At 40.0% G+C, this 26,552-nt stretch overlaps 1 protein-coding gene across 2 annotated transcripts in view; it reads right to left on the bottom strand.

Moving 5' to 3' along the window:
• PLBD1 (phospholipase B domain containing 1) overlaps positions 1–26,057 on the bottom strand; it is a 74,726-nt gene extending 48,669 nt beyond the window's left edge. For both annotated transcript variants that reach the window (XR_005218384.1, XM_037846319.1), the window contains exons 1-3: positions 25,394–26,057; positions 16,012–16,231; positions 180–263 (exon numbers count right to left, since the gene is read on the bottom strand). Coding sequence is in view for 1 of the 2 variants with exons in the window: in XM_037846319.1 (XP_037702247.1) it covers positions 180–263; positions 16,012–16,231; positions 25,394–25,514 (425 nt within the window). In the remaining variant the exon portion in view is untranslated. The remainder of the gene's footprint in view (positions 1–179; positions 264–16,011; positions 16,232–25,393) is intronic.
• Between the last annotated feature and the right edge of the window lie 495 nt (positions 26,058–26,552).

The following is a 26,552-nucleotide window of genomic DNA, read 5'->3' as shown; positions in this document are numbered from 1 at the left end:
TCCATTACCAAAAATGTTGTACCCTACTACAAGAAAACTCCAGGGTCCTGCTGAAGAGATAGAAAAAGAAATTGACTGGAGGAGAAACTGCTGTTTGAAGTCACAGATTTGGTCCCTGCAGGTATTCATTCAGCCTTAATAACAATGAGATAAAGAAAGAAGAAAGCTATTGTACATACATCATAAAATTCTGCACTTTTTTCTCAATGGTAGGTGTCTTCATCAGCTGTGGGTAGAGGTTTATGAAGTGGTCATACATGTGTCTGAAACAATAGATGAAAATGGTTACATTTCTATTTTTCTCTTTGGATTACTCCATCATAATATATCACCCAATCCTTTGGCTAATTAGGATGTCCTTTATTGCAAACATTCCCTACTATTCTTTTTTATTATTATTAAATCAAATGCACGATTTGAAATTGTGAAATAATTCCAACATAAGGAAAGCATAAAATATAACACTCAAGTATCTACCACCCAGTTTTATTAAATCTTTATATTTTTCCATATTTGCTGCATATGTTTTTAAAAAGAAATAAAACATCAGATAGTGTCGAAGCCCTTATGCACACCTCCCTGACCCTAATTTCCTTCCGTTCTACCCAGAGGTAACTACAATCTTGAATCAGTGATTTATCATTCCTATGCTTGTTTTATATCATCACTACATATATAACTATAGTATTATTTCTTATGTTTCAGAACAAAATATAAATGATTCTGATTTATCACTTTAACTTGTTTGTTTCTCTCAACATGATGCTTTTAAGAAATATCCATGCTAACGTCAGCAATTTAGATTTATTCTTTCAATTACTGATCATATTCCACCATCTGACTATATAGCAACTTATGTATGCGTTCCTATGATGGCTATTTAACTGGTTTTTAATTTTTCCCTGTTAGAATGCAACTTCAAACATTGTTGTAAATATCTCCTTTTACACATATGCATGTTCCTCTATATTTAAAAGTAGAGTCACCTGGATGAACATTCTATATGACTATAACATTACTAGATCTTGTTAAATTGTTCTCTACAGTAGTTGTTTCCATTTACATTTCCACCAGACGCATGTTAGATTTCCCCTAGCTCCACAGCCTCACCAACACTTCGTATTGTCAAACTTTTTAAATTTTTGATTTTTTGATAGGTGTAAAATTGTTTCTTATTGTTTTAGTTTCCATTTCCCACAGGATTATTGGCTATTTATTTTTAAAACCTTCTTTAAAAAATTAAATGTGTTTCATATACTGTACAGTAACATTTTTAATTGATGAGAATAATCCATTTACATTTATTGTGAATTGGGATGCTTGGATTTATTTCTATAATCTCTTCTCTTGTTTTATTTACCAACATTTTCTTTGTCCCTCCTGTTTTATGCTTTCTTTGTTTAGATAATATTCCCCTTTTCCTTTTAAAAAAATTTCTGCTGATTTAGAAGCTAAATATATTTTTATTCTTTTAATGATCATCATTAAAAATTTTAAAACATTCATAACTATGTGTTTTTCTTATAAAATCTAAATTAATTTTATATTTCTTTCTTCCTCCAAATACTATACCTATTTTAGCAAGCTTTAACTACCCACTGACATTCCCATTATGGATGATATTGTTCAAAGATTTAACTTTACTTTTTGAATTAAAAATTATTTCTATAATTGAAATTGTTCAGTCAAAGCAGCAGAAAAGAAAGAATGAAGAAAAGTGAACAGAGCCTGAGATATCTGTGAGACACCATCAAGCATACTAATATATGCATTGTGGGAGTTCCAGAAGGAGAAGAAAGAGAGAAAGGGATAGAGAGAATTTTCGAAGAAATAATGACAGAAAACTCCTCAAATTGAATTAAAGACACGAAGTCCAATGAACCCCAAACAGGATAAAACCAAATAGATCCATACTGCACCATACTATAATCAAACTATCACATGCCAGATAAAGAGAGAATTCTGAAAGAGATAAGAGAGAAGTGACATGTTACATACACAGAAGTCTTAACAAGATTAAGTTCCAATTTCTCATTGGAAACTATGGAGGCAAGAAGGCAGACAGATGACAAAAAAATTTCCAACCAAGAATTCTATATCTAGCAAAACTGTCTTTCAAAAATAAGTGTGAGATTAAGACATTCCCAATTAAAAATAAAGGCAGAGGGACTTTGTCACCACTAGACTGACCTATAAGAGATGTTAAAGCTGCAGGTTAAAAGGAAAGGACAGAAGATGGCAGACTGGTGAGCTGTATGTTTTAGTTACTCCTCCAGGAAAGTAGGTAAAAAGCCAGGAACTGCGTGGACTGGACACCATAGAGCAATCTGTCTTTGGGCATACTTCATACAACACTCATGAAAACGTGGAACTGCTGAGATCAGCGAAATCTGTAAGTTTTTGCGGCCAGGGGACCCGCGCCCCTCCCTGCCAGGCTCAGTCCCGGGGGAGGAGGGGCTGTCAGCTCCAGGAAGGAGAAGGGACAATTGCAGTGGCTGCTCTTACCGGAAACTCATTCTACTGATTCAAACTCCAACCATAGATAGACTGAGGCCAGACACCAGAGACTCTGAGAGCAGCCAGCCCAGCAGAGAGGAGACAGGCATAGAAAAAAAACAACACGAAAATCTCCAAAATAAAAGCAGAGGATTTTTGGAGTTCTGGTGAACACAGAAAGGGGAAGGGCGGAGATCAGGCCTTGAGGCGCATATGCAAATCCCGAAGCAAGGCTGATCTCTCTGCCCTGGGCACTTTTCCTTAATGGCCCTGGTTGCTTTGTCTATTAGCATTTCAATAACCCATTAGATCTCTGAGGAGGGCCGTTTTTTTTTTTTTTTTTTTTTTTAAATCCTTTTTGCTTTTTCTAAAACAATTACTCTAAGAAGCTCAATACAGAAAGCTTCAAAGAATTGAAATTTGGGCACGTCAAGTCAAGAGCAGAACTAAGAGAGCTCTGAGACAAAAGGCAATAATCCAGTGGCTGAGAAAATTCACTAAACAACACAACTTCCCAAGAAAAGGGGGGTGTCCGCTCACAGCCACCATCCTGGTGGACAGGAAACACTCCTGCCCATCGCCAGCCCCATAGCCCAGAGCTGCCCCAGACAACCCAGTGTGACGGAAGTGCTTCAAATAACAGGCACACACCACAAAACTGGGCGTGGACATTAGCCTTCCCTGCAACCTCAGCTGAATGTCCCAGAGCTGGGAAGGGGGAGCAGTGTGAATTAACAGAGCCCCATTCAGCCATCATTTGAGCAGACTGGGAGCCTCCCAACACAGCCCAGCAGCCCAGAACTGCCCTGGGGGGACGGCACTCACCTGCGACATAGCACAGTCATCCCTCAACAGAGGACCCGGGGTGCACAGCCTGGAAGAGGGGCCCACTTGCAAGTCTCAGGAGCCATACGCCAATACCAAAGACTTGTGGGTCAGTGGCAGAGACAAACTGTGGCAGGACTGAACTGAAGGATTAGACTATTGCAGTAGCTTTAAAACTCTAGGATCATCAGGGAGATTTGATTGTTAGGGCCACCCCCCCTACCCGACTGCCCAGAAACACGCCCCACATACAGGGCAGGCAACACCAACTACACACGCAAGCTTGGGACACCAATTGGGCCCCACAAGACTCACTCCCCCACTCACCAAAAAGGCTAAGCAGGGGAGATCTGGCTTGTGGAGAACAGGTGGCTCGTGGACGCCACCTGCTGGTTACTTAGAGAAAGTGTACTCCACGAAGCTGTAGATCTGATAAATTAGAGATAAGGACTTCAACTGGTCTACAAACCCTAAAAGAACCCTATCAAGGTCAGCAAATGCCACGAGGCCAAAAACAACAGAAAATTATAAAGCATATGAAAAAACCAGACGATATGGATAACCCAAGCCCAAGCACCCAAATCAAAAGACCAGAAGAGACACACCTAGAGCAGCTACTCAAAGAACTAAAGATGAACAATGAGACCCTAGTACGGGATATGAAGGAAATCAAGAAGACCCTAGAAGAGCATAAAGAAGACATTGCAAGACTAAATAAAAAAATGGATGATCTTATGGAAATTAAAGAAACTGTTGACCAAATTAAAAAGATTCTGGACACTCATAGTACAAGACTAGAGGAAGTTGAACAACGAATCAGTGACCTGGAAGATGACAGAATGGAAAATGAAAACATAAAAGAAAGAATGGGGAAAAAAATTGAAAAAACTCGAAATGGACCTCAGGGATATGATAGATAATATGAAACGTCCGAATATAAGACTCATTGGTGTCCCAGAAGGGGAAGAAAAGGGTAAAGGTCTAGGAAGAGTATTGAAAGAAATTGTTGGGGAAAACTTCCCAAATCTTCTAAACAACATAAATACACAAATCATAAATGCTCAGCGAACTCCAAATAGAATAAATCCAAAAAAACCCACTCCGAGACATATACTGATCACACTGTCAAACATAGAAGAGAAGGAGCAAGTTCTGAAAGCAGCAAGAGAAAAGCAATTCACCACATACAAAGGAAACAGCATAAGACTAAGTAGTGACTACTCAGCAGCCACCATGGAGGCGAGAAGGCAGTGGCACGATATATTTAAAATTCTGAGTGAGAGGAATTTCCAGCCAAGAATACTTTATCCAGCAAAGCTCTCCTTCAAATTTGAGGGAGAGCTTAAATTTTTCACAGACAAAGAAATGCTGAGAGAATTTGCTAACAAGAGACCTGCCCTACTGGAGATACTAAAGGGAGCCCTACAGACAGACAAACAAAGACAGGACAGAGAGACTTGGAGAAAGGTTCAGTACTAAAGAGATTCGGTATGGGTACAATAAAGGATATTAATAGAGAGAGGGAAAAATATGGCAAACATAATCCAAAGGATAAGATGGCCGATTCAAGAAATGCCTTCACGGTTTTAACGTTGAATGTAAATGGATTAAACTCCCCAATTAAAAGATATAGATTCGCAGAATGGATCAAAAAAAATGAACCATCAATATGTTGCATACAAGAGACTCATCTTAGACACAGGGACACAAAGAAACTGAAAGTGAAAGGATGGAAAAAAATATTTCATGCAAGCTACAGCCAAAAGAAAGCAGGTGTAGCAATATTAATCTCAGATAAAATAGACTTCAAATGCAGGGATGTTTTGAGAGACAAAGAAGGCCACTACATACTAATAAAAGGGGCAATTCAGCAAGAAGAAATAACAATCGTAAATGTCTATGCACCCAATCAAGGTGCCACAAAATACATGAGAGAAACTTTGGCAAAACTAAAGGAAGCAATTGATGTTTCCACAATAATTGTGGGAGACTTCAACACATCACTCTCTCCTATAGATAGATCAACCAGACAGAAGACCAATAAGGAAATTGAAAACCTAAACAATCTGATAAATGAATTAGATTTAACAGACATCTACAGGACATTACATCCCAAATCACCAGGATACACATACTTTTCTAGTGCTCACGGAACTTTCTCCAGAATAGATCATATGCTGGGACATAAAACAAGCCTCAATAAATTTAAAAAGATTGAAATTATTCAAAGCACATTCTCTGACCACAATGGAATACAATTAGAAGTCAATAACCATCAGAGACTTAGAAAATTCACAAATACCTGGAGGTTAAACAACACACTCCTAAACAATCAGTGGTTAAAGAAGAAATAGCAAGAGAAATTGCTAAATATATAGAAACGAATGAAAATGAGAACACAACATACCAAAACCTATGGGATGCAGCAAAAGCAGTGCTAAGGGGGAAATTTATAGCACTAAACGCATATATTAAAAAGGAAGAAAGAGCCAAAATCAAAGAACTAATGGATCAACTGAAGAAGCTAGAAAATGAACAGCAAACCAATCCTAAACCAAGTACAAGAAAAGAAATAACAAGGATTAAAGCAGAAATAAATGACATAGAGAACAAAAAAACAATAGAAAGGATAAATATCACCAAAAGTTGGTTCTTTGAGAAGATCAACAAGATTGACAAGCCCCTAGCTAGACTGACAAAATCAAAAAGAGAGAAGACCCATATAAACAAAATAATGAATGAAAAAGGTGACATAACTGCAGATCCTGAAGAAATTAAAAAAATTATAAGAGGATATTATGAACAACTGTATGGCAACAAACTGGATAATGTAGAAGAAATGGACAATTTCCTGGAAACATATGAACAACCTAGACTGACCAGAGAAGAAATAGAAGACCTCAACCAACCCATCACAAGCAAAGAGATCCAATCAGTCATCAAAAATCTTCCCACAAATAAATGCCCAGGGCCAGATGGCTTCACAGGGGAATTCTACCAAACTTTCCAGAAAGAACTGACACCAATCTTACTCAGACTCTTTCAAAACATTGAAAAAAATGGAACACTACCTAATTCATTTTATGAAGCTAACATCAATCTAATACCAAAACCAGGCAAAGATGCTACAAAAAAGGAAAACTACCGGCCAATCTCCCTAATGAATATAGATGCAAAAATCCTCAACAAAATACTTGCAAATCGAATCCAAAGACACATTAAAAAAATCATACACCATGACCAAGTGGGGTTCATTCCAGGCATGCAAGGATGGTTCAACATAAGAAAAACAATCAATGTATTACAACACATTAAAAACTCGAAAGGGAAAAATCAATTGATCATCTCAATAGATGCTGAAAAAGCATTTGACAAAATCCAACATCCGTTTTTGATAAAAACACTTCAAAAGGTAGGAATTGAAGGAAACTTCCTCAACATGATAAAGAGCATATATGAAAAACCCACAGCCAGCATAGTACTCAATGGTGAGAGACTGAAAGCCTTCCCTCTAAGATCAGGAACAAGACAAGGATGCCCACTGTCACCACTGTTATTCAACATTGTGCTGGAAGTGCTAGCCAGGGCAATCCGGCAAGACAAAGAAATAAAAGGCATCCAAATTGGAAAAGAAGAAGTAAAACTGTCATTGTTTGCAGATGATATGATCTTATATCTAGAAAACCCTGAGAAATCAACGATACACCTACTAGAGCTAATAAACAAATTTAGCAAAGTAGCGGGATACAAGATTAATGCACATAAGTCAGTAATGTTTCTATATGCTAGAAATGAACAAACTGAAGAGACACTCAAGAAAAAGATACCATTTTCAATAGCAACTAAAAAAAATCAAGTACCTAGGAATAAACTTAACCAAAGATGTAAAAGACCTATACAAAGAAAACTACATAACTCTACTAAAAGAAATAGAAGGGGACCTTAAAAGATGGAAAAATATTCCATGTTCATGGATAGGAAGGCTAAATGTCATTAAGATGTCAATTCTACCCAAACTCATCTACAGATTCAATGCAATCCCAATCAAAATTCCAACAACCTACTTTGCAGACTTGGAAAAGCTAGTTATCAAATTTATTTGGAAAGGGAAGATGCCTCGAATTGCTAAAGACACTTTAAAAAAGAAAAACGAAGTGGGAGGACTTACACTCCCTGACTTTGAAGCTTATTATAAAGCCACAGTTGCCAAAACAGCATGGTACTGGCACAAAGATAGACATATAGATCAATGGAATCGAATTGAGAATTCAGAGATAGACCCTCAGATCTATGGCCGACTGATCTTTGATAAGGCCCCCAAAGTCACCGAACTGAGCCATAATGGTCTTTTCAACAAATGGGGCTGGGAGAGTTGGATATCCATATCCAAAAGAATGAAAGAGGACCCCTACCTCACCCCCTACACAAAAATTAACTCAAAATGGACCAAAGATCTCAATATAAAAGAAAGTACCATTAAACTCCTAGAAGATAATGTAGGAAAACATCTTCAAGACCTTGTATTAGGAGGCCACTTCCTAGACTTTACACCCAAAGCACAAGCAACAAAAGAGAAAATAGATAAATGGGAACTCCTCAAGCTTAGAAGTTTCTGCACCTCAAAGGAATTTCTCAAAAAGGTAAAGAGGCAGCCAACTCAATGGGAAAAAATTTTTGGAAACCATGTATCTGACAAAAGACTGATATCTTGCATATACAAAGAAATCCTACAACTCAATGACAATAGTACAGACAGCCCAATTATAAAATGGGCAAAAGATATGAAAAGACAGTTCTCTGAAGAGGAAATACAAATGGCCAAGAAACACATGAAAAAATGTTCAGCTTCACTAGCTATTAGAGAGATGCAAATTAAGACCACAATGAGATACCATCTAACACCGGTTAGAATGGCTGCCATTAAACAAACAGGAAACTACAAATGCTGGAGGGGATGTGGAGAAATTGGAACTCTTATTCATTGTTGGTGGGACTGTATAATGGTTCAGCCACTCTGGAAGTCAGTCTGGCAGTTCCTTAGAAAACTAGAGATAGAGCTACCATTCGATCCAGCGATTGCACTTCTCGGGATATACCCGGAAGATCGGAAAGCAGTGACACGAACAGATATCTGCACGCCAATGTTCATAGCAGCATTATTCACAATTGCCAAGAGATGGAAACAACCCAAATGTCCATCAACAGATGAGTGGATAAATAAAATGTGGTATATACACATGATGGAATACTACGCGGCAGTAAGAAGGAACGATCTGGTGAAACATATGACAACATGGATGAACCTTGAAGACATAATGCTGAGCGAAATAAGCCAGGCACAAAAAGAGAAATATTATATGCTACCACTAATGTGAACTTTGAAAAATGTAAAACAAATGGTTTATAATGTAGAATGTAGGGGATCTAGCAGTAGAGAGCAATTAAGGAAGGGGGAACAATAATCCAAGAAGAACAGATAAGCTATTTAACGTTCTGGGGATGCCCAGAAATGACTATGGTCTGTTAATTTCTGATGGATGTAGTAGGAACAAGTTCACTGAAATGTTGCTATAGTATGTAACTTTCTTGGGGTAAAGTAGGAACATGTTGGAAGTTAAGCAGTTATCTTAGGTTAGTTGTCTTTTTCTTACTCCCTTGCTATGGTCTCTTTGAAATGTTCTTTTATTGTATGTTTGTTTTCTTTTTAACTTTTTTTTCATACAGTTGATTTGAAAAAAGAAGGGAAAGTTAAAAAAAAAAAAAAAGAAAAAAGACAAACAAGGAAAAAAAAAAAAAAAAAAAAAAAAAAAAAACGATGTAGTGCCCCCTTGAGGAGCCTGTGGAGAATGCAGGGGTATTCGCCTACCCCACCTCCGTGGTTGCTAACATGACCACAGACATAGGGGACTGGTGGTTTGATGGGTTGAGCCCTCTACCATAAGTTTCACCCTTGGGAAGACGGTTGCTGCAAAGGAGAGGCTAGGCCTCCCTGTATTTGTGCCTAAGAGTCTCCTCCTGAATGCCTCTTTGTTGCTCAGATGTGGCCCTCTCTCTCTGGCTAAGCCAACTTGAAAGGTGAAATCACTGCCCTCCCCCCTACGTGGGATCAGACACCCAGGGAAGTGAATCTCCCTGGCAACGTGGAATATGACTCCCGGGGAGGAATGTAGACCCGGCATCGTGGGATGGAGAACATCTTCTTGACCAAAAGGGGGATGTGAAAGGAAATGAAATAAGCTTCAGTGGCAGAGAGATTCCAAAACGAGCCGAGAGATCACTCTGGTGGGCACTCTTACGCACACTTTAGACAACCTTTTTTAGGTTCTAAAGAATTGGGGTAGCTGGTGGTGGATACCTGAAACTATTAAACTACAACCCAGAACCCATGAATCTCGAAGACAGTTGTATAAAAATGTAGCTTATGAGGGGTGACAGTGGGATTGGGAATGCCATAAGGACCAAACTCCACTTTGTCTAGTTTATGGATCGATGTGTAGAAAAGTAGGGGAAGCAAACAAACAGACAAAGGTACCTAGTGTTCTTTTTTACTTCAATTGCTCTTTTTCACTCTAATTATTATTCTTGTTATTTTTGTGTGTGTGCTAATGAAGGTGTCAGGGATTGATTTAGGTGATGAATGTACAACTATGTAATGGTACTGTAAACAATCGAAAGTACAATTTGTTTTGTATGACTGCGTGGTATGTGAATATATCTCAATAAAATGATGATTAAAAAAAAAAAAAAAAAAAAAAAGGAAAGGACAATAGACAATAGATTCACATGGAGAAATAGGGATCTTCGATACGTGTCATGACATTGGTAAATATAAATGCCAGTACTGCTGTATATTTGGTTTGTGACTCCACTTTTTATTTCCTACAGGATCTAAAAGGTAAATGCATAGAATATAATAATAAATCAGTGGTTTGGGACTTAGAATGTATAAACATTATTATTTATGACAAGAACTGCATAAAGGTGGAGGGAAAGGTGTATAGTAATATAGTTTGTGTATACTATTGAAGTTAAGTTGATATCAAAGCAGACAAGACTATTATAGATTCAGGGTGTTAAATTTAAGCCCCATGATAACTACAAAGAAATTATTGGAGAATATGCAAGCTCATTGAGACAGAAACTAGAATACAGGTTGCCAGGCACAGGGTGATAAGGGGAATGGAGAGTTAATGAATAGTGGATGCAGGGTTTCTGCTTGGGGAGTTGGGAATGTTTTAGTAATAGAAGGTGGTAAAAGTACTGCAATATTGTGAAGGTGATTAATCCCATTGACTCGGATGCTAGGGAGTGGCTGAGATGCAAAAGTTTATGTTGTATTTATGTTAACACAATTTTTTTTTAAAAAAGAAAGAGCAACTAAAGAGATAAAGACAATTAAATGCAATACATGATTCTGGATAGGGTCTTGCAAAGGAGGAGAAAAGTTTCTATGGGATATTATTGAGACATAAGAAAAAATAGAATACAGACTTGTATGCTTGATGTTAATGTTAAATATCTTGATAACTGAACTTAAGGTGGCTGGTTACATAAGTGAGTACTCTTGTTTTTAAGAAATATACTAAGTGTTTCGGGAGCATGATGTATACAATCTACACTCAAGTGTTCATAAAATGGATTGATAGATTGACAGACACATAGATTGATAGATAACATAGAATGATACCGCAGATATGGCAGATATTGCCTCCAGAAACACTCATCTTGCTTTGGAGAGTGGGAGCCAAGGATGTTTACATACTTGTGGAAAAGACAGACGGAAACATAGGAGGGTGACTACTTTGGAATTTTAAAAGTATGTATTTTCAATTTTTTTGTGCAGGCTAGATTTTTTATTCTGACATTCAAAGCAGGAGAACAGAAACCTCTACCTTGAGATCATAAACAAAGCCCTCCACTGATCTTGTTCCATTCAGGGGCCTTGCCAAGCACAATCCACTTGGGACTCCTCCAGTTGAGGCCTCCTTTTCAGATCCCTGGGTTGGGCTCTTACACTTTTCTGTGGTGGAGCAATATAGTGTAGCAGTGTGTATATATAGTATAGCACAGGCTTTGAATTCTAAGTTCAAAGCATGACTCAATTACTTCTAAGCTATATGACCATAAACAAGGGTCTGAACTTCTCCACGCTTCTGAATTCTCATCTATAAAATGAAGATAACACTAGAATCTACTTCATGGACATGTTAGATTTACTCACAGGTCCAATGGTGTATAAAGTCAAGTTTCCTCCCAAGCTGGCCAAGACTTCCTTCACCTTAGCACCTCTCATACCCTTTCATATCTGAGAATCATGTAGATGTACAACCACCCTTTCCTAAATCCACATCATTTACTGCTTGCCTACTCTTTCACTGTTTTGACTCTCTGGGTCAGGGACCATATTGGGATTCTTTAAGATCTTCCATAGTGATTAACCCTTTGTGTGTGCATTTGTGTGTGTGGGTGTAGGTGTGCACGTACAGGCAAACTCTCGAGCTAGACAGCCTGATTTCCAATCCTGGCTCCTACTTAGTAGCTTTGTGACTTTTGCTATTGATTTAACTCCTCTATGTCAAATCTCATAGGGTCGTTGTGGATTAAATGATTTAACATATACAAAATGCTTTGAACAGTGCCTGACACATGATAAATGTACATAAATGTTAGTTGTTATCATCATCATCATTGTTTTTGTGGTCCATGTTAAGTTTCAAATAAATACTAGTTGAAGGGTCATTTGATATTTTTTCAGGGTGGGGCTGTGTCCTACTTGAATCTTACTTGTTTTCCCCTACCTGGAAGCATATTCAAGTTGTAACATCAAAAGGAACAAGCCGAGGGTGTGGAGGAAATCCTTGTTGTACTTTGTGGTGGTAGCCCAAACACACAAAAATGGCACCTCCTTTTCACTTCTATTTCTCCTTGTGCCATGATCTTGCTATAACCTCTTTTCATCAGTCTTAGCAATCGTTACATCAATATACTAACTTAAAGGTTGTTGAAAGAACTTTGAAGAATGTACTCAGGAGCTAATTCTCCCCCTTATCCTCCCTCTTACACTCCAAACCTGGCACAAGGTAACATAACAAGTGTTTGTTGCATTAAATTGACTCACTCAAGCTCGGTAATTCCAGTGGAGGTCGTTTCAGCTGTTCAGCAACACAAGAGATTGGCTGCTTCATTAAAAACTAGAGCAGACTCAATCCCCACACCCTCATCTCCATTCTTTTCAGAAAGGTTTCATGCCTCATTTTATTAAAAATTTATGACTATTTATCAGCTTTTGCATCATTAGTGAGACACCAAGTTTCTGAATTTGCCATTCTTAGGGAATCTCCCCCCCCCCCATATCATTAAAAGAACACAGGAAGGAACTCCAATTTGGCCAAGGCTGCTACTTTGACATTGAATCATTACATGGCAACATGCACTTCATACTTCTGACTCATCTCTAATAGAATCGGAAAAACAGTATTCAATTAAACCTAGTGAGCACATAATTAAATACTTGCTGGAGGTATGTCTGTATCTAAAGATGCTATTACTGCTCAGACAACTGCCCATATGTAGCTAAAAATAAAAACTAGTCTGTGTCCCATATTCCTTCTCCACTACTGGTTTGTAGCTGTAGTCATGGCTTCCAGGTGGTTGACGTTTTAGCTCTTATACTTTGCTTCAGAGAATTTGGGATAGCTTTGCTCTGAGGGAGCCACCCTATCTCTCACAAAGCTGAGACTGTGCATGGTGGGCTCTGCAGTTGTGATGCTGATTGAAGCAGTCCTTGGTGGTGCCTTAGGTCTGGGAGTCACAATCCGGTGAATCCTTCCAGCATCTCCTATTCTCTCTCTCTGCTGGAGTCTCCCTGCTGGGAGCCCAGCTTCTCTACTCAATCCAACAAATCTTCCTCCTTCAAAATAAACTCTTGGGCATCAGAATTTGTAATGAGCCTCCATTTCCTGTGCCAAGTCAGTAGTCCCCTGCCTGTCTCCCATCGTCCCTACCCCTTGGCCTTGGATGGTGACATTGGTGAGTTATTAACAGGCAATAATGCCAGGGGTCCATTCTAATCATGCTGGGTCACAGCCACCATTCGTAGCTTTGAGCTAGGTAAAGACCAGGCCCTTTAAATGTATGCCAATTCAGAAATTCCCATATTATATTTGACTTTTCAATAACGCAATTAGGATGACAGCCGCTGACAAATAGCTTATGGGAAAGGCCCTTCTAAAGATCGTTTTGAATGTAATTCTCCTTCTTCTTCTCCTCCTCTTCTTTTTTCTTCTCCCCTCCTCCTCTTTCTCTTCTTCTTTTACAAATATAAATACTGACCTCTCTTCCTTCCACCCCCTTCTGTCCTATTATCAGGCATCTTCCTGTTCACCAAACATTGTCTGCTGTGCAATGAGCTGTATAATGTTTAGCACAGCAGAGGTGGGCTCACACTCTCAGTATCCCAAGCCTTGAGGAGGTGGGGATAATTACCACTGTGAGAAATACTCGAAAGAGATGAACAGAGAGGTTTGCTCTCACATTCAAGAAACTTGTGCTTGAAGTACAGAATAACTGCTCAATGGATTTCCACTACAGCTTTCCACAATACGGCCTCCACTGCTTTTCCAAACCTGTTACCCTCTGTTTGCTTAATCACAGCCTCCAGTCTTTAGCTCATTGTAAATGCAACTTACTCATTTCAGATCTGGTGCCCTTTTTCAGTACTCCATGCTGCTATCTTCTGCCTAGAATGATTCACTCTGTCCTTCTCCCCAGCCAAGCCAGATGGTTCTTGCCTGTCAAGCACCAGACCCAAAACTGACTTCTTCTCCAAAAGCCTTCTTTGACTATTCTGGCCCACTGAGGTGCTTTGCTTTCCTGGAGTCCTATGGAACGTATTATTAAAGCACTCTTTTGAGGTTGTTCTCTGAAGCACAGATGCTGTCGAGAGTTTTTCCTTAAGGATTTAGCACCACACTGAGATTACTAGCCCCGTCTTGCTCATGCTCCTGACTGTTTGCACATGGGGTGCTACTACTGCTCCAAAGGATTGCAGACTTGTGGCTAGGTCCTCAAAGCATGAGTTGCAATTTGCAGGAAGTTTTGTTTTTAAACCTTAAAAGACTGACTTATACATGTGGAATATTCTTTGGGAGGGCATGGCAAAAAGACAAAGTAAACCAGAAATCTGTTACTGAGTAGCAGCTGAGGGTCTTTTTTTAAGAAATAAAAAAGTAAGCAAGTTAGTTTTCATTCTATTTCAGAAGTATATAAAAATTATGAATAGAACACCTCCTTTTGCTATGTATTTAGTTGGTAAATTGATAAAAGTACTCAAGGATGAGTAAATGCTTTATATGGTAAGAAGGTAAAATGATAAAACCACCCTAAAAGTGACTAATATGAGATGATGAAATTTATTTTTTCCTAAAACATAAGAATATCAGAAATGTCATCTTTGTTAGAAGCTGTCTCAGTCAAGTCCGTGGGCTTTCTCTAACAATGACACCAACCGAAATACCCAAGGAAGAGACGATTATTTTCAGAGGTTTCTCATAGGTAAGAGCTGCTCACTGCAAATCACAGCATCCCTTAATAACCCATTGTGTATGTCATCCATGAGTTAATCTAACCATTTATATTCACACAACATCAGGCAGAATTCTTTCTCCAAACCTGCAGCTAAATTTAATTAACCCAATCAGAACTCAGTGGATATAGAAAGAGCAGGTTTGGGGGGAAGGATGACAAGTTGAGATTTTTAAATGCACAATACAGTTTTAAACATCTCATTCAGTTTGTACAATGGTGGGTTGCTCAGGGTACTTTTATGGTAAGCTAGGAAATACTGGGTATAAAAATAAAAAATGAATTTGTATTTAAAGAAAAAACAAGTGGAGTCAGAGCCTAATGCCTAGTCAGTCAACATGTGATATAATCTCTAATACTGAGAAATAGATTAAGATCAGTCCATCATTTACTATGACTAAGGCACTAATAGCCTAAAATAAGGTTTGGTTAAACTGCACTAAACAATCTAGGTCACAGAGAATAAAAGACATCATCAAGACACTTTTTATATCAAAGGAGGAGTGAGTCTTGATTACATGAGCCACAACTTTATTTCCCTTAAAGACCTTTTCTCTAAAAAGGATGTATCGTGATTGCATTATTATTAACTACATCCTTGATATTTTTATAAGACACCAGAAACAAGAAACAATAAAGCTGGAAGGAATCTTTATGTTAGACTCATTAAAATTTCCTTTTAAAATCCCTTTGCCCATTCAGAAGTATTGCTTCATGACTGTTGAAAATAAAACACCCTACATATTATTTTTAATTAATCTTTCCTGTTTTGTAGTTCTCAAGGAGTCACTCCACCTCTCATTTGCTTTCTACCAGACAATAAATGACTGGTAGGACTAAATGGCTTGGCTGCCCTTGAAAATAGTTTCATGAGAAGGAAAGATTAAAAATACTAATCATAAGTGCCATGAGAATTGAAGAGTGCCACAACTGGGGGCTTTGTTCTTCCTAGGCAGATACGATCATAGGTACAATTGTTTCTATCATGTGAGAAGGACCTAACCTACTTTTCAGTTCTAATGTACAATACCAGGAAGACAAAAGCCACTGTAGGAGAAAGGGACAGAGGTTACACGGCAGTTACTCTACCATTACTGGGGTACTTACTCGGCAGTGAGGTAACCCTCCAAAAAGCCAGCTGTGAACATGATGATCTCATTGCTCGGGATGTGAGAACCATAGCCTGCTTTGATCTCCAGGATGCCCCAGCCTGTAGTTTTCATAGAGTCATTGTAAAAGCCGTAGGCATCCCCATTCTGGTCCAGTATATCCTTGACTACTATTTTCTTTTCAGAAGGTATCCAGTATGCAGTTGCATAGAAGACTTCTGGAAGAAAAGGAACGGGAACAATGACAGAACACCATTTAACTGAGTTGCTGACACATTTTACCTATGTAGCCAACAATTCCAACATATTTGCTTTTAAAGATGTCCATTCTTTTAGAATTAGGAAACTACCTCTCTTGTTCATCCTTGTTATAAGTAGGGGAAAACCAGAGCCTTGGTCAAGGGGGATGTGCCCAAAGCACAGAGAACCAGGTGGAAGGTTGGGACATGGTTACAGCATCCTAGAGCATCATAGGAGTGGGCCTAAATGCTTCATCCTTAGAAGGCGGGATTCTGGGCAGGCTGGAGCTTAATTCATTCAGTCAAGCAGAGGGTTCCCATCCACGGTCAGCAACTTTATCCACTCCCCTCAGCAGCTGGGCCAAAGTATCACTATTTGCAGGCTCCTTATCCTATTTCTCCTTCTTAATTCTCCATACATGACATCAGATTCCTACTTTGCAGAAAAAAAACAATCAGCTGTGAACTCCTCAACTTGATTATCTTGTAAATTTTATCCTCATGAGTCCTGCAGTCATCCCCATCTCTCCCTTCTTGTCCACCTCAATCCCTCCACCCATGCTCTGGACCCCACCTCTCTTGCCTCATTTAGAAACTTTGTTCCATCCTCTATCTTCTTGTTCCAGTACCGTAAAGCTCTCTCTCTCTGCCGTGGCTTCTCCCCCCACCCCCCCTTCAACATATTAACATAAAACCACTACGAAAGCCCTCTCTGGATTCCATGGCCAGATTGAGCTATTGCCTGAATCTCACTCCATTCATGCATTTATTACAAATTTTATAGTGTCTACACCATATCAGGACTGGATTAGGTGCCGTGAACAAGATGTGCATGCTGCCAGGCCTCATCTTCTGGAAAGAGATATGCACTCAGACACTCCACTTCTTGCCTTCCTCTCCTCAGCCTGCGACAGTCTGGCTTCCATCCCCACCAGGCCACGGTATGCTCCTGACTAGCTCACTAACAAAATCCTTGAGCCTTGATGTCACATGGCCTTCTGGAAGCATTTGACCCAGTCACCACTCCTTCATTCTGAAAACTCTTTCCTCCCATAGCGTTTGGGACATTACTCTCTCCTGAATCTCCTCCTTTGCCTGCCTCTTTTCCATATTCTCTGTGAATTTCTCTTTACCTTGCACACCCAACAGCACAGTTGATAAAACCATCTGGAAGATTCAATAAGCCCTAAAAATTCAAACTATCCAAAACCAAACTCATGTTCCCTCCTAACCCATCCTCGATCTAGCTCCATGATCTCTCAGCCTGAAGCCCGAATCCATCCTTGTCCCCTCTCTCTCCCTCACAACTCATGACCATAATGTTAGGCTTTCTTTAAAAAGTGGAAGCCATGATGTTAATAAACACAGGTGCCGAATACTTTGTCAATAGACTCAGTGTGTCAAATAATAGTCTAATTTTTGGTGAGGCCAATTGGCCTTATGCACCTCCCAAATGCAATAAACTTGTTTTCCAAACAGAGCTGGATCCAATCGCCACAGCCTCACCCCTTCCCCAGCTTTTCTCACACCTTCTTTTCTACCTTCACCTCCAGGGATCCCTGTGGGGCAATGAGGAAGCATGGCTTGCTAAATAAAAAGCAGCCACAAAAAGCTGTGGTAGGGGGAGGGACCACAAACAGGAACTGTAAAAGAAAAAAGGAAGGTGAGAGGAAAGCATCTCTCCTTTCATTTCCAATCATATTGATACCAATCAAAACCAATGGGTTCTCTGCCCACCATGCTAAAATGACCAATTCCTGAGACACCAGAGTTTCAAAGAGAGAGTTTACTGCTAGGCTCAAAGCAGGAGATCAGAGGCTTATCGACCTAAAAAATGTCTCCCAGAACTGCAGTAACTGACTGTTCTACAGAACCAATAGACACGTTTTAGGATAATGAGCACAATGGCTTGAGATGATGAGGTTAGAGATTATTTGGTATTGGGGTGGGTTAGTTCTGGGCTGACTCAAGGCCTTTCTTTAATAAACATTAGGGGCTGTCTTTAGTGATCATAAGACTGTAGAAGTGAAAAACAGGATAAGGGGTATAAGTGAGGGTCAGCCACAAGGTTTTTACAATCACAAGATAAAGGCTAGATAGTCATACAGTCATTACCAGAGATCAAGGCAGCCGGACTGCAGTTCAGAGATTTCAGGTATTTCCCTCTATTCTAACATACCAGAAAGGAAAAAAGAATATCTATATAATGATTCAGTAGTCATTATCATCCCCTAAATCCTAACTTCTGAGTTATAATATGGCATGAGTTTAGCCTTGTCCCCCTCTCTAAAACCTTGGCATTTCTCATCTGAGCATTCTAGGCCCGGCTTTCTCATCACGTTCCTTTCCAACAACCCTGTTTGCTGTACAACTTGCTTTGCTCAAGGAAATGAAAGCACTTTTAAAGTACTGCATTTTCGCTGTTGCCAGTACTACCTAATTTCCTGAGCACCAGTAATAAACTTCTGCAAATCTGTGTTTTTTTGGACAGTGGTATACCTCCATGCATACAAAACCCTTCACCCCAGTCCTCAAGAGAATTCAATTGTAAATTTTACTAATGAGCTGACTGATATAGGCATTGCTTTGAAAATAAAGTCAAATTCTGAGTTTCTCACGCCACCTCTAACTGATGTCCTCCATTACTCAATGTTTTCTCTATGTAGCTACTCTTTCTTGTTTTCCATGCTGTTTTCTGATTTTCTTAAATCCTTTCATTGCTTAAGCCATTATATTTTTCTATTTTTAAAAAAAACATCTCCATGTTGGGAGGGAATGATATGAGAAGGGTAATAGGGGAAGGGTAGAAAAAGATTACATATTTTATTCTAACCTGTTTATACTCAAGGTGTCTGAAAGCAGGGCCCATTTCTACTCATCTGGCAGTATTTTAACTGGCACCAGATAGGTGCCCAAAAATGCTGCTTTGATGAATCTGGGTTAATTGTGTGTGTCCTTTAAACAAAATTGAATTTTCTTAGAACATTCATTCATAGTAGTTAGTCTAAAATAACTCAAGTAACTAGTTATTCAAGCCAGAGTAAAGGGAATATAGGATGGTTCGGCTCTTGGTTTAAGTCTATCCAGCCCAACAGCCAAGTGCCATGTGTTGATGTTTTCCCCAGAGCTGAGAACAAGAAATATCAGATTTAAACATTTTAGCAGCAACATCCTCAAAATGAACATACTTGATAAATATTTATACATGAAATGGGAATGTTTACTTTATAAAATTAGCATTTTCTTCTATAAATAAAGATGGAAAAGCCCCATCAATTTAATTTTTCTCTCTACCTAAAAACCCAAACACACAAATTAAATTTTTTATTTACATGTGTACTCTGATATTTTCTATGAGTTAGTTGCTTTCAGATGAAAATAATTCCTAGTCCTGTCTTAGAAAGAAGGAATTTGTAAAATAGTAGTAAATGGCCTAAATCACTCTCTCCTAATATTTGGAACCTAATTTTCCTAGGACCTCATTTATGACAGTAGAGTAAGTAGTTTTCCAATATTGACTAATACCCTTTTTGCCCAATGTGTTCAGAAGGTTAGAGAAAAGGAGAGAGAAATGCAAGAGCAGTCAGTATTTATAAGAAAATATTAAAAAAAAATTTAATTGCAATTTAGTCTATTAAGATTGGGCTTAGCTAAAAGTCCACTGATTCTGATCATTGAATTGTATTTATCTTTTATGCTTACTAAGCACAGTTGCTTAGTATCTTCCTTGCTCCATGCACCTTGGGACTGCACTTTCCTTCACCTGCCTCTACCCATTTCTTTGAAAGGGGTCTATGTAAATTGATAACTGGTTTTTAGATCTGCTTTGACTATTCACCAGAGCCATTAAGAGAATAACTGATTCACAAATTAACAATCTCTAGGAAACAAAATTATAAGTAGATGTTTTAGCCTTGGTCCCCCAGAAATCAGAGCCTAAGACTTATGCTGAAAGGACGATTATTTTGGGAAATGATCCCAGGGAACAAGAGGAGGGGAAGTAAGAGAGTGAAACAGGGAAGGAGGGAAAGCTAATTCATGGTGTGGATGCTGGGGCTTGATTCCACTGAGAGCCTAGCAGGAGGCTGTGAATGAGCCTTGGAGGTCTCCACTGACAGGATGGAAGACCGGAGCATTAATCCACCTGCTCCTGTCCTCACTCCAAGGTTTCCATGTACTCTAGTGCTAAGTAGTTATGATTTCAGAGAAGCTCCAAGGTGGAAACGAGATTCCCACAGTGCAGCTGAAGTGAGGTGCCCCAGGTTACACCCGTGTGAAGCTAGAGTAACAGGCAGGCAAGAAGATATAAGATGGGGTGCGTGAGTGTCAAATGTATCAGGTAAGTAGAAAAGATGACAGCTTAAAAAACAAACAAACAAAAGCTTCGTAGCAACAAAACACTAATGCAGAAAAATGCTGGAGATTTATTTGAATCGAAACACTCCTTTCCATCATCTCCACGAAATGTACCTCTTCTTCGTTGCTAGCTTAAATCAGAATTCTTGCCAAAAGTCCTATCAATAGAAAGTCAGCTCTGTCCCATTCTGATTTGGCATTCTTAGCTCACTCCTCACCTTGATCACTTTTTTTTTTTTGGTATGTATTTGGTCCATTTAATTTGATTATGAGCTCCCTGAGGATCAAGGATGGCATCAGATATTTCGCTGTCTCCACTCCTTTGAGCCTAGCACAATGCTTTATTGATTATGTGGCCACCTAAATCCCAAATTTTCAGACTGCCTGGGAAGGTCACACGTGGAGACAATCTTATCATGTTCATAGCATATCATTCTTGATTTCTAATTATGAATTAGAGCTCTGGCATCTTAGGGTTGGAAATGACCCCAAAGAGAATAACACTGGCTTGAATAATTCGACAATACCTTATTCTGGATTTTTTACTGCACTTGCAAGGCTGACTGACAAATTTCAGAGACTTTCAGTGATTTGTTCATTCTGTTTTCAAATCTCTCAGCCAAGAGACTTCTGCAGTTTTCTCCAGGAAGATTGTAATATTTTATCTGTTGTCTGTGCAGATACAGTTTCCAGCTTTAGACTAAAATTTCCTCATCATTCCACTACCTCTAAGAATTTCATTTTTACCATATTAAGTAAATTCCTGCTTTGCAATAGTACAAAGAAGCTACATAATACCATTATTAATAAATTTACTAGCCACATTTTAAAGTTAAACTTTCAAAATATTGTTATATATAAGTAAACCTGTAAGAGTAATTGGAACCTACTCCATTAAAAAAAAAAAAAAAAAAAAAGACAAAGCTTAAATGCATAGACAAAACCCCAACAAAATCTAAAATGTTAAACAAAATAAATGCCTTGAGACTCATTCCATGATGGATGTTACTACCTGTTTTCTTTTGCTGGCTCATTAGTTTACTTTATAATTTGGATTGGAGCAAAAGCAAAAGAAAACAGGTGATAATGTAAAATTAATGCCTAATGAAGTATGAAAACAAAAATTTGTTTTGTGTGTCAGAAAAAATTCCCAATATGAAGGTCACATGATTCATAGTTTAACATGATTCATAGTTTATATATTGTGAAAACTCAATCACTATGAAAACTTTTTTTTTAAAAATTGTTCTACCTTAGTTTAAACCCTGAAGAAATATCCTTTTTAATTTTCTCCTGAACAAAGATTTTGATCTTTGCTATTGGATTCATGTTTCCAGAAGGAGCAGGAAAACAAATTTAACAATGAAGAAAAATGGGCACTTCTCCCAGGAATTGCTCTGGAACTTACTGTGCATTACATTTTAATAGAAAAACTGATACAGGGAGAGCACAAAAAATTGTTTGAGTTTACAGAGAGCACTGACTTCTTCTTGTTCTGAAACACCAAGGGATGAATGGTAGGAAGACTTGGTGAAGCTCAGAAAGAAGTAAAACAGTCAGAAAATTCTAAAGGTTAATAAAAATGCATTTAGATAAAAATAATCAAGGTGATTTCAGTTAGTCAGTTATAACCCAGGAAAGATACCTAAGACACTGCTCAGTTTTCTAATACACCTACCTGCCTAATGCACTGGTGTGAACTCCAAATTCCCTAAGTGTTAATTATGATTAAGGAGACATCCTGCTTTTGTAAAAAGTTATTACTTTGAAGCACATAGACTATCATCTGCAATCCTGGTTGCCTTTCCAGGGAAAAGCAACTCCAATGACTAATTCTAACGACCACTCAGTTATATTGTACTTACTGTGCGCCAGGCAAGTTCCTTACAGCAGCCCTGTGAAATAGATGCTATTGTAATCCCCATTTCACAGATGAGGAAACCGAGGCCTAAAGAGATTAAATACTGGCTAAAGGTCATGCTGTTTGAACACTGACTCCATACCTACATGTTGGAGTCTGGATTCCAAAACAGGCAGTCTTGCTCCAAAGAGTTTTCTGTTTCTAGAATGCCACCTCTTTAATACTAAGCTTCCAAGAATGAATTACTACCATTGGAAGAATGAACATATGGAGCAACTGTGAGGCCCCGCCTCAAGTGAATTTGGAAACAAGAGTTAAAGTATCATTTGAGATTGGCCCCAAGCACAGGCCTGCCAAGCCACATTAAGGAGGTTGAACAAATCCCAGGACAGTAAACTCTGGACTGCCAGATAAAGGCATTAATCTATCTCAAGAGGAAATCTGTTAGTCTCAAGCGGCCCTACTGAGCCTTGGAAGTGTAGAAAAGGCAGCATTCCTGTGCAAGCACCATCCAGTGGAGGCTACTCTTGTCGTGAGACTGAAATGTCTAGTGCCTGCCTACTGGGAGGCAGTTGAATCAGGCCTCCAGCCTGAGAATCCCTGATATCTCCTATCCCATGTAGCAAGAGAACATGTCTTGGAATAGGCTACATAGATACTCAGTCTGCTTGACAGTTCTGTTTCTTGCTGAAAATTAACAGTGGGCATACCAGTGAGTAGACTTGGGTGAACATCAGTGCAAATCGGCTTCCCTGGGTCCCACAAGCTCTAGGACACTGAAATGACTGAATTTCTGTAGTGTAGCCATGGAGTACTGAGAGCTAGATTCTGAATCAGTTTTAACCAAGCATGTCACCTTATGAGTCTCTCAGCAGCCAGCCCATCTGCTTTCCCTAGACACAACCTGACTTCACTCTACAGACCCCTTAAAAATTATACAAGGACATTCTAAAAACAAATATGGGGATTTTCAATCTGGAAAGATAAATGTAATGCCAGTATATGTCTGTAGCTTGAAAGGATGGCTAGGAAGAATGTGCTGGAAATTTCTACAAAGCAACCTTTAAAGATTAAAGAAGTTTTTTTTGGATAAATAGATGCATGTTAGTGGATATAAAATTCATTCCAAGGGGATGAAAATGCAATTCCTTTAGTGATTATTGATTCCTCCTAAGTTCAGAGGAATGAGCTGGGCACTGCAGAGAAAACATGAAAAGCAACAGGTAGCAAAGTTCCTTATTTTCTACTCCCAAGTGGTTGACAATTTAGTAAAAGGGTAAGACAAAAATCCAAAAGGCTGCAATGAAAAATAGATTAATACAGGTAGAGCAAAGGAACTAGAAGTCACTCTAATTGAAATAGTCAATGTGGGCATCACCAGACATCTTTCAAAATCATGCTAAGAAGCCCTTTGCCAAATTGCTGGGCATGTCCTCAGTCTCTGCCTTGACTCCTGACCCACCTGGCCTGGAATCAGCTTACTATTTGGGGAACTCAGTTTAAGAAATACTTTCTTGCCAGGTGATACCTTCTTGAATGAACAGTGTCCCATCTTCTGAAAAATAATGTCTCCAACCCCAGACTGCCCCCTCTATCTACAGCAACATTTAAAATAATCTCAATAGTCCAAAAGAAGAACAGAAAAGGAAGAAAGATTTCAGCCAGCATTCCAGACACAAAAGCCATGTCCATTTCTGAAACACTCTCTACCCTCTCTCAGGGCTCCCTGGACTAAAGAGAGTACCACGGCCACCTCCACAGCCCAAGCAGAGAGCAGAATGTGCAGCTAAATCAAGAGTCGTGAGGCCTGGGACCCATCACTTCTGATCGCTGAGGCCTGGGCAGCTTAAAAGACTGGAAAGATTGCGGTAAGTGTGCAGGTTGCAAAAGCAAAGGCCTTGAAATCTCCTGGTAACCACATACACTTGTTGATAAAGGTGGTGTAAAAAGAATCACTACACATATTTGGGAAGTCGGGACCCTCCCCAGAGCTCCACCCCATTCTCCTTGCACAAGCTCCCCACAGAAAAGGGATTATGAAATAAAACAAAGTTAATCCTCTTTTACTATTACTTTTGAAGTCTTTCAAGTCCTTGTAGTTCATAATCTTAGTCTTACTCATTGGGAATGGAAGCAAACAACCTAAAACTTTTTTTTTTTTCTTTAGGGATGCAAAGGGAAGAGATTAGTGTTGATAACCTTGATACCTGTAGGGATAAAACCTGTTTTACCAATAGGGGAGTAGTTAAGTAAATCTGCTTTGGCAACTCAGCTCTGCTTTCACTTGCTGTGTATCTTTTGGTAACCTCTCAATCTCCGGATGGAGACTGGAGATTGTAAGAATGGAGATATAATCTTATTTAGTATCAGAGTGACAATTTCATGAAAAAACATACAGTACCTGAGCATGCTTTCTGGCATATATCAAGCTGATAATACCAGATTGCAATTCTTATTATTTTAAGCTGAAGCTACTGTAAAAAAAAAAAAAATAACGGCAGCCCGGAATCATATCTCTGTGCGAACTGAATATATATATATATAGATGCCCTTTGGCCAGAGCTTTTAGGACAAGCGGAGGCTCTGCGGGCCAAGAGTAGGTGTAGGAGAAAATCGATTTGTCTGCCACCAAGAATTCTAGCTCAAATTTTGAAGTTTGTAGCAGCACACCCCATTCCCCGCTCAGGGGCCACCACTGAGCTAAGACAGGGCTGGAGCACGACCGGCCAGTCTCCCCACAGAAGCGCGTTCCTTGGCGTCCACCCAGATACAAAACACCTGTTGGAAATAAACTTGGCGGGAACTCGCGGCTCCGGAAGGCCGGCGGCGGGCACCGCGGGGCGCGGACGGGGGTCCTGGCCGGCGCGGGGCGGCTTCTCCCCCGGGGGTCCCGACCCGCGGGCCGCTGGGCGCGCACTGCTCACCTGCCACGCTCGGTGGCGCCGCGGAGGCCACAAGCAGCAGCAGCAGCAGCAGCAGCCGCCGCCGCCGCGGGACGGGCAGAGCGGGCAGCCCCAGGCGCTCGGCCTGACAGCTGCGGGACATGGCTCGGCGGCCGCGACCTGGGCTCGGCTGCACGGACGAGGCGCCGCTCTGGAGGGAACAGCAGCTGAGAGAGCGGCTCTTGGCAGCGGAGCGCCGCGTCTCAGAGGTCGGGACTTCCTTAACTTTCGTCTTTCATTAGCCCTGCCTGTTTAGGGCTTATTAGGGGCGGTTAAGCCTCACGTGGCCTTGGTAATAACCTTCGTCCTTCTGGGTCCCGGTCTGGGAAAGGCGGGTCCTTTGAATCTGACCCTCCAGCAACCTGTGGGCCGGGCTGAGAAAGTTCCCCAGTTGCACTTCTGGGATCTGCCGCGGCTACGTGCCACTTTCCCTGGACAGTTGAGTCTTGAATGTATCAGTTCGCATCAACACCACTAGCTTCTGCCTCCAGGCTCGGCCACTCTGTAGCAGCGGAAGAGGCACCCTGAACAGTGGTGAAATGCACGCCCCTGCCTATGAGCAGGTCTGATTCTTTGCCATTCTGGAGAGGGGCCTGAGGAGAGGGGTCTTCACAGTTCTCTCAGAACGCCGTGGTTATAGCCCCTCCAAACCAGGCTGTTGAACCTAAATCCATTGGCTACAGCTCAGGACTTTTGATCCTTTGCTTTTCTCTGCATTGGCTGGAGCCACCAGTGGAGAGTGATTCAGACAGGGCTGAAACTAGATATATCCCTGACACCCTGGGAAGTGCCCATTTCTGTAGTCTGTTGAAACTGACATTGTGAAGTAGGCAAAATTATGTCTGAGGTGACATTGTGAAGTTGGCAGAGGGTGCCCTAGGTGCCATTGTGAAGTAGGCTAAAGGTTTTTTATTCATTCAATAAGCATTTCTGAAGCCCATCTTACGTGCCAGCTACCAGTGATATAAGGATAAGTAAGATCATGCCCTACCACAGGCAAAAGGGGACAAAGCCAAGTAGAGAAATAGGCACACTGAAGTTGCCATTAGTGCTGTAATAGGGGATGCTGAAGGTACTGGGGCAACCCAGGAGGGGACAAGCCACCTCACAGCCAGAGGCCCAGGCACTCCACCCTTCTCTC

Source organism: Choloepus didactylus, chromosome 8 (assembly GCF_015220235.1).
Source record: "Choloepus didactylus isolate mChoDid1 chromosome 8, mChoDid1.pri, whole genome shotgun sequence".
NCBI classification, from domain to species: Eukaryota; Metazoa; Chordata; class Mammalia; order Pilosa; family Megalonychidae; genus Choloepus; species Choloepus didactylus.
This window is presented reverse-complemented; position numbering and strand designations above follow the sequence as displayed.